The sequence below is a fragment of the Cinclus cinclus genome, chromosome 2 (genome assembly GCF_963662255.1).
Source record: "Cinclus cinclus chromosome 2, bCinCin1.1, whole genome shotgun sequence".
NCBI lineage: Eukaryota > Metazoa > Chordata > Aves > Passeriformes > Cinclidae > Cinclus > Cinclus cinclus.
Genome location: NC_085047.1, coordinates 54,649,230 through 54,658,163, shown reverse-complemented (window position 1 = coordinate 54,658,163; position 8,934 = coordinate 54,649,230). Strand labels below are relative to the sequence as shown.

At 44.2% G+C, this 8,934-nt stretch overlaps 1 protein-coding gene across 1 annotated transcript; it reads left to right on the top strand.

Moving 5' to 3' along the window:
* The first annotated feature begins 2,659 nt into the window (after positions 1-2,659).
* Positions 2,660-7,705, top strand: ALG11 (ALG11 alpha-1,2-mannosyltransferase). The gene is made up of 4 exons (XM_062487662.1): positions 2,660-2,697; positions 3,627-3,857; positions 4,565-5,496; positions 7,304-7,705. The coding sequence occupies exons 1-4, from the start codon at positions 2,660-2,662 to the stop codon at positions 7,588-7,590; spliced, it is 1,488 nt and encodes a 495-aa protein (XP_062343646.1). The 3' UTR covers positions 7,591-7,705.
* The last annotated feature ends 1,229 nt before the right edge of the window (positions 7,706-8,934 follow it).

The following is an 8,934-nucleotide window of genomic DNA, read 5'->3' as shown; positions in this document are numbered from 1 at the left end:
CACAGTAAACAATTTTTTCCTAACAAGTAATCTGAATCTCTCCTCTTTTAATTTAAAAATGCTTCCCCTTGTCCTATCACTATCTGTCCATGTAAAAAGTCACTCTCCCTCTTTTTTTATAAGCCCTCTTTAAGTGCTGGAAGGCTGCAATGAAGTCTCCCTGAAGCCTTCTCTTCTTCAGCCTGTCTCTCTTAGACTGTCTTCACAGGAGAGATGTTCCAGTCCTCTGACCATCTTCAGGGCCCTCCACTGGACTTGCTCCTACCCTGTCTTTTCTGTGTTGAAGACCCCAGAGCTGGATGCAGCACTCCAAGTGCGGTTTCAGCAGAGTGGAGCAGAGCAGCAGAATTCCCTCTGTTGTTCTGCTGGCCACAGTGTTTTTGATGCTGCCCAGGATGCTGTTGGCCTTCTGCACTGCAATTGCACATTGCCAGCTCCTCTCCAGTTTTTGTTTTTTTCCATGAGAACCCACAAGTCTTTCTCTACAGGGCTTCTCTCAATGAGTTCTTCTACTCTGTACTCATGTCTGGGATTGCCCTAATCCAGGTGCAGCACCTAGACGTTGAGCCATTAACTGCATCTTTCTGTCTGCATCCATCCAACCAGTTCCTCCCCACCTCAGACATTCTGTGATTCCGTGAACTGTAAGTTATTAGAGATGAGAAAACTGTCTGACACTCCCACCATTATGCAGATTTCTCCCTAAACGAGCAAGTGAAACTCGAAAGCCAAGTATGTAGGTGTCTCCCTCATTAATAAGTTCTCTTGCTTCCAGGAACTCTTCATCATTATTACTTAAGTCTCATCTTAATTAAGGCATGACCTGTGGTCCTTCAACTTCTTAAAGACTTGGTGTAAGATTCATACCTTCCAAGGGAGTGACCATGGACTCCTTTCCAAGTCAGTGGGGAGAAACATAAATTTCATCATCTAAAATAGTCTGGACTTCCTGCTCCCTAGAATAACTTGCCTCTTCCTCTTCCTCTGAACTCAGACAATAATCTTCAAATGTTGAAGAAAGAAAGGTGCTTTGAGTTCAGAGATGTAAATCTAGCAGTGATCTATTCTGTAAACATTCCACATGCTTTTAAGGCAACTGCTCTGTCAGGGAAGAGGAAAAAGATTATGGGAGAGAAACCAATACGTGTTGCATAGAGACATCCTAGTAAAACCTACAGTCAAAATTTAGGACAGTCAAAATATTTAAATAAAACTATCAGTAAAATAACCAATAAATTTCTGAATTTCCACATTTCTAGTTTCATTCTTACAGGGTGAGTCCTCCTGAACGGAAAACTCAATCCAGGCAGGTCAGAACCAAATAACTATTGTTTAAGTTGGACTCTTCTCACTCCAACTGGAGCAGAGCCTTTGTCTCTCTGCTTCTGGTTATAGCATTCATTTACGGCCACAAAATGCATAGGTGGCTAGAACATGAATTAGATCATGCCGACCTCAAAGACACTGAAGTATCACAAGTTCTGGAAAGGTCTTGTTTAAAAAAAACAAGGTTTGAAACTCCCTCAAATTTTGGACAGCTTCAACTCTGCAAGAGACTGAAGAAGGAGTTATCTGGATCAAACTTCCCACATAAAGCATTTTATTATTTTAAAATGGAGAATGGAGGGGGGGGAGAGGAGGGGGGAGGAAGCATGTAGCAATGTGACAGAAGATCAGAAATGTTTCAGATTGTTCTGCCGAAGTCTCTCCTGATTTAGAGTCTGGTAGTTTCACTCAATGCTTCCCAGGACCCCAGAGATCAGGGTGAGTTCCTTATGTTGTTCAAAGGATGACATTTTGGGAACAAGAAGTCTTGATGTGGACTGACACATGATTAGTAGTATTTTGAAAAAACAGCACCATTCAGTCTTACTGCTACACTGACCCTCTGGTATCCAATCAAGACAAAATCGGGGGAAAAGTATATTACATAGAGATAATATCACTGGCAACTGACCCCATGATCGTGTTCATGGGATCGTCTTGGAGACGGCGCCAGGCGCAGCCCTCCCTCACAACATTAACCTGCACACAGCGGCTGGCAGCTCCCTCTGGATGAGGGATTCACTGACAAGTAGATTACGGCTGCAAGGGCTGCAAGCCAGGACGTGGAGCTCATCGCGGACATCCCCTCCTGGCCAACGAGAAGGGCCAGCACTTACACAGGCTGAACCTGGGGGAGTGTGGGATGCAGAAGGAAACCCGTGTGCCCGGGAGGCCTCGGCCTGCCCACAGCGCCCTCCCTTCCATCCTGCCCAAGGAATCCGAGGACGCCACTTGAGGAGGACGCGATGTAATTCAAGAAGCAGCACGCCTCATGTCTGACTACACAGTGCCTCGGATGCGTTGTTGTCCGCTCTCTTCGGCGTCTGTAGGAAAAACGCTCCAAGAATCGGCACAGGGCTCCCAACAACGTACTGCCCTCACGGGGCGCAGATTCTGTGTTTGATGGGTGGGGCGAGAGCAAGGAGGGGAAGGAGGCGGAGGAGGGGAAGGACGTGAAGGAAGGGAAGGAGGCGAAGGAGGGGAAAGAGGCGGTGGTGGCGCCGCTCCCGCCCCTCCGGAGCCCCGCCAGCCCGGGAGCCGCTGCCCGGCTGGTCCCGCCCCGCCGCCCGGGAACCTCCCTTTCCGCCGGGAGGGCGACGCAGCGCTGCCCAAGATGGTGGCGGCAGGGCTGTGCCTGTGTGGGCTCCTCAGGTACCGGGGCAAGGGGGCGGCGCGTCCTGGCGGCGGGCAGGGCAGGGCAGGGCAGGGCAGGTAAGGCGGGCAGGCGGCCCGCCCTGGCCCGGCCGCTCCTCCGTGTGCCGGGGTGGCCGCTCCTGCTCCGCAGGCTCGGATGGGTTAATGTGCCTTTCCGCCGCTCCCGGCCCGAAATGAAAGTGCTTCCTTACGTGTCAGTCCTGACGCGTGGGTCGCTCCCTTGGTAAGTGGGAGCGGCAGAGTAAACGCTGTTTGTTCCCGAGGCTCAGCGGCGCTGTCCCTATGAGCTCCTGGGCCGGGAAACCTCCCGCTACAGGATTAGCAGAGCTGTCCGGGAGGCGGTGCACATCGCACGGAACACCCCTGGCAGTGACTGAGAGACCAGAGGAAAATGCTCTCTGCGCAGAGACTGTACAGAGCTGCTGGGGACAGCTGGCATAGCTGTTCCTGCCTCCGGGGAGTGGGAAGTGCAGGTTGGAGTAGGAGCTGCCTGGTCCCAGTAACCCGGCACCAGAGCAGCTCACAGTAGAGTGAACCAAACAGGAGATTGGGCTGAAAAAAACTCGTTGAAAATCCACTGGGAAGTCGCTCTGCTGGTTGTGTATTGCCAGGTTGCTATGGGCGTACAACTTGTACCAAGTGTGTAGAGCACGTGGAGATACATAACACATACAGGGCATGAATAAACAATAATAAATGATTGCAAGGTAACAGCAGGGGGAAAAGAGATCTTTGGATAAACGATGCAGAGTAGCGATCTCATTTCTATAATTGTCAGTTGTACACACTGATGATTTCTGAGATTAGAAGAATTCAAGAGGTTGTCAAACTCCCTACAGCTCTGTTTTTAAGTCCTTCTCGTTCAATGCCATACACAGTAGTTCTTTAAAGCAATTGCGTATTTTAAAATTTCTGGCTTGTTTCAGATTGCTGTGCTCATTGTTACTCCCTGCATTATTTCTAAGTGGAATTTTGTGCATCTGCTTGGTGGTACTGCTGTGGGGAGTACGGCTCTGGATACAAAGAAAGAAACAGTTGAGCTCGGCAGGAAGAGATGGGAAGCGGCCACTGCTGGTGGCCTTTTTTCACCCATATTGCAATGCAGGAGGTGGAGGGGAGAGAGTCTTGTGGTGTGCCATAAGAACGCTCCAGAAAAAGTAAGCTTATGTGTTTATCAAAGAACATATTTAATTCTCAGCTTCTGTTGCTATTCTTTATGCACATGTTGGCGTTTTACATATTTAAGTATGTGTCATTAATCTGCTGGTCTTACATTTTATTTTACAAGATTTTCATGTGGTTGCATTCTACTTCATCCTTTTATGTTTTGATATTTCCTGCTGTGGCACCTTTAACTTTTTTCGTTTCTTTCCTTGAGAAAAACACTCCTCCCTCTTCAGTTTTCCACTATTGGTATGGAATTTTGCATAGTCATATCTCCTCAGTAGATAACTGATCATCTTTACACTTGCCTCTTGGTGCAGGAGGCAAAACAAATTAGTACCTAAAGTGGATTTATCATAGGCACATCCATTGATTTGCCATCATTTGCATTTTGCTCATGCTATGCACTAGACAGATATTTCCTAATGCAGAGCAAGGTGTTCTGAAGTCTGTAGAATAATACTGAGCTCCTTTTATGTTTTACTCAAAATATTCCCCAGGTTCTCAGCCATATGTTTTTCCGCAGATCAGAAAAAACCCGTGGAAGTATAGGAAAAGTATCATTTAGTTAAAATCATTTCTGGGCCAGACATTTGTTCTCACATTCTTCTTGAGTACTTCTAAGTGGATTATATTTTAGTTTATTGCTGAAAAATATGAAGAGAAGAACATATGCAATTATTTTTCTTTATTCTTACAGGTACAGAAATGTAACATGTGTTGTTTACACTGGTGATAGAGATGCCACTGGAGAAGAAATAGTAGAAGGTGCTTTGAGAAGATTCAATATTAAGTTAATCCATCCTGTGAAGTTTGTATTTCTAGAAAAACGCTTCCTTGTGGAAGCTTCTCTTTATCCTCATTTCACTTTGCTGGGACAAAGTTTAGGATCAGTGTTCCTTGGCTGGGAAGCTCTTCTCAAGTGTGTTCCTGATATTTATATTGACTCAATGGGTTATGCCTTCACAATTCCCCTCTTCAAGTACCTAGGAGGTTGTCGCGTTGGATGCTATGTCCATTATCCCACTATCAGCACCGATATGCTCTCTGTGGTGAGGAATCAGGATACCAGGTTTAACAATGCTGCCTTCATTACAAGCAGTCCTCTCTTCAGCAAATTTAAACTTGTCTACTACTACTTCTTCGCTTTCATGTATGGGTTGGTTGGTTCCTGCAGCGATGTGGTTATGGTGAATTCTTCTTGGACACTGAATCACATCCTTTCCCTCTGGAGAACTGGGGTTTGCACTAGTGTTGTATATCCACCATGCGATGTTCAGACTTTCCTGGATATTCCACTGGAAGTGGAAAAGAGCACCAGTGAATATTCCATTGTTTCTGTCGGCCAGTTCAGGCCTGAAAAAGATCACCCTTTGCAAATCAGAGCCTTTGCTAAGTTGCTGAAAGAGAAGAGAGTGGGGCAGCAGCCATCACTGAAGCTGATCTTAATTGGTGGCTGTCGTAACCAGCAAGACGAAGAGCGTGTAAATAATCTGAAAAGCCTGTGTGAAGAGCTGGGTGTCAGTGATGATGTGATATTCAGGATTAACATTCCCTTTGAGGAGCTGAAGAGACACCTGGCTGAGGCCACCATCGGCCTGCACACCATGTGGAATGAGCACTTTGGGATCGGTCAGTAAGTTTCCTGAGTGTTCAGCTGCTTGTCCCTGGCTGTCTAAGCATAGAGGTCTGCATGCCAAGCAAGTGTCCTGCTCCTGTTCTTGTTGGAGACAGTGTAGCTGCTGTAAAGCCTACAGGACCTGTGCAGATGATGCACATCTAAGTGCTACTGTAGTGCAAGCTGAAGTGCTGTAGTCATAGGCCATTAATTCTGTGCATCCTCTGGTCACGTGAACACAGAACTAGTCTGTGTGCTGCCCAGGATGTTCTGCTGACCTCCAGCTATCGCCCTGCGAGGGTCATCCTGTTGTCCTTGGGTTAGATTTTCCAACCTTCCAGAGCTTAAAGGGGCTGCAGGTGCTACTCTTTGAGCACCTTAAATTGTGCCCTGGTGGCTCCCCTGACTGCAAGGGGAGCTTAGAGACAGTTCATATGTAGACATCCATGTCAGAGATTTTGGTTGTGTTTCACCTGCCTCAAATGCCATTTGAAATACCCTGTTTATGTCATGGGACTCCAGCTGCTGTTTCAGGGGTGTGAGTCTCCCACAGATCCTGCCTGGTACAAATAAGCCCCATGTAGATGCCACCAGGTACCATTGGTCATCTCATTGCATTAGGCATCTCTGCTGAGGCAAATGTATGAAGCCCTTAAATTGGTGGGTAGAGCATGGAGCAGACTGCCAGAGAGGAGCTGGGGCCCAGAATTAAGGTGTGGGGCTCGGTTTATTTGGATTAGATTACTCCTGACCTTGAAAGGGAATGCCAAATTGCCCATCTAAATAAGTCTATACTAATAAATAAAAAATCTATACTAATAAATCTACAACAGTCAAGTAAGTTAGTAGCCAAGCAGATGGATGGTATACTCTGCTATAACGTGACTGAACTGCAGTTAATGTCTTCAGACTTGATCAGAAAACAAGTTCAGTAAGTATAAGGAGCAGTAAGTAATTTATGGTCTGTAGGAGCTTGGTATAAAAAAAAATGATGCTGAAATGTCTCTCAGAAGCAATGGCAAAATATTGGAAATTATGTCTTCCCTTTTTTGTTTTTCTCCCAAAAAACAGTTACATTTTATTTTAAAAGTGATATAATCGCACTATGTTTTTGAATTTGAGCAGGTTTTAACCTTCATCTCACAGGCTTTTTATGTGTGAAAAAAAAAAAAATTCCAAAACTTTGGAGCACTATTTATAGTAGGCAATGTTTGAGCTGAGGGAATTTATAACAATCAAATCAGAACTGAGAAGAATGAGCATTTCTGAGGTCTGCTTTGGAACTGTGGAGGAGAACTGAAGTTGCTGTGTACATTACATATTGTTCCTATCCCACAGCTTTTGGCTGAGGAAAGCCTACTGATTCCCATTTCATTAAAATTTCTTCCATCAAAAATACGGATGTAGAGATAACAATTTTTACTAGTGTCTTGCTGAATTGTCAGAAGCTGTAAGATTTGTTCATATGCAAAATACTGAGCTTCTGAGTATTTTCTGATTGAAATGTGCATAGTCAGCTTTTTTCTCAGGATCTTTCCAAACGTTTAAAGTCAGGTATTTTACAAGACGCACAAATTAGCCACTTATATATGAAATCTAGTTTCAATTTCATGTGCTTACGAGAAACTGTCATTTCAGTCCTTAGAACAGAAAAATTTAAATTTGTGTTTCTTATGGGGCCATTTTTACTGTATTTTTCTAGCAGATTTGGAATGGCAGCCTGTAGTGAATTTTGCTGTTGGTTTAACTTTCCAGTATTTTACAGAAGGCCAAAGCACATGATGTGCAGACTCACATCAGCATTTTTTGTATCTCTTACAGGAGTAGTTGAGTGTATGGCAGCTGGCACAGTTATCCTGGCTCACAATTCTGGTGGCCCCAAATTAGACATTGTGGTGCCCCATGAAGGACGTGTTACAGGCTTCCTAGCAGAAGATGAGGACAGTTATGCTGAGACAATGGCTTGTATCTTTTCTCTGTCTCCTGAGAAAAGACTGGAGATCAGAGAAAACGCTCGTCGCTCTGTGCACAGGTTTTCTGACCAGCATTTTGAAGACACATTCCTGTTATCTGTGGAGCCATTATTTAAATTAAGTGTATATAACTGAAAATGAACATGAGTAAAATTAACTTTTTATATTTGACTGTGTGGCTCTTGTAAATATATCTAAGCTATGTTCCCTTGGTTCCTACCAATAAAAAGGTGTTTTTTTCTTTCTGTCAGGCTGTCTGCTTTATGTGACAGACTTTTTCCTGGGAAGGAAATGCTTCTATGTTAACTACACGAGAGTATGGTTCACTTAAAAACCATGTGACTTCACAAACCATGATACTGCTTCAGTAACAGAACTACATCAAGGAGTTATTTATCAGGAACCCCTTTTATTTATTGAGTATTTTCAGTCTTCACCTGTTTCAGGACTCTCTACCTGCAGTCATACTTCTTGAAGTCAACATTTTTGTTTTATGGCCTTTGTACCAAGAATTGTTTTTTTCCCAAAATCTACAGTATGCTTGTATTTGGCACTGGTGAGGCTGCACCTCAAATCCTGTCATCTGCTTTGGGCCCCTCAGTTCAGGAAGGATATCAAGGTGCTGGAGCATGTCCGGAGAAGGTCAATGGAGCTGGGGAAAGGTCTGGAGCACAAATCCTGTGAGGAGCATCTGAGGAAGATGGGGGTGTTCAGCCTGGAGAAAAGGAGGCTCAGGGGAGACCTTACCACTTGCTACAAGTGCTTGAAAGGAAGGTGGAGCCAGGTGGGGGTCAGTCTGTTCTCCCAGGTAACAAGTGACAGGAGAAAATGGCCTCAAGTTGCACCAGGGAAGGCTTATATTGGATATTATAATATTTATATTATAAATTTTAATACAGAAAAAGTTGTCAAACATTGGACAAGACTGCCCTGGGAAGGGGTGGACTCACCATCCCTAGAGGTATTTAAAAGAAATGGCCCATAGGGACATGGTTTAGTGGTAGACTTGGCAGTGTTAGGTTCACAATTGAACTCAAATGATCTTTTCCAGCATAAATGATTCTTTGAAAAAACTGCTAAAATCAGACTACAGACTAGTTTTCCTTTTATTTAATATTTACTTGGATGGCATGAATTTTTTTTATGTGAAAAAATATGGTTGGAAGAACCTACATACCTACATGTCTTTTTAGGAACTGGGGAATGCACAATTCTCATGGCGCTAATAAACACTTTTACTGCTACTCTATAAAGCTCCTGAACAGTTAATGATACTACATAAGGTCAGTACTATGTAAATGAAACTGTAGATTACAAAGCTGTTCTGGCAGTACACATTGATTATGAAAAGCTGGAAGACATTTTTAAAACAAGGAGTTGATTTATCTAGGGAAAAAATACACAAACTAGGAGACTCGCTTACATGATACAAAAATGGTTAAACAGAGTACACAATCAGAAACTTGCTCAAGCAAGACT

Coding starts and splice junctions, on each gene's coding strand:
- ALG11 (XM_062487662.1), top strand. CDS start 2,660: ATGGTGGCGGCAGGGCTGTGCCTGTGTGGGCTCCTCAG. Junction 3,858..4,564: donor ATAAGAACGCTCCAGAAAAA/GTAAGCTTATGT, acceptor TTATTCTTACAG/GTACAGAAATGTAACATGTG. Junction 5,497..7,303: donor GAATGAGCACTTTGGGATCG/GTCAGTAAGTTT, acceptor TATCTCTTACAG/GAGTAGTTGAGTGTATGGCA.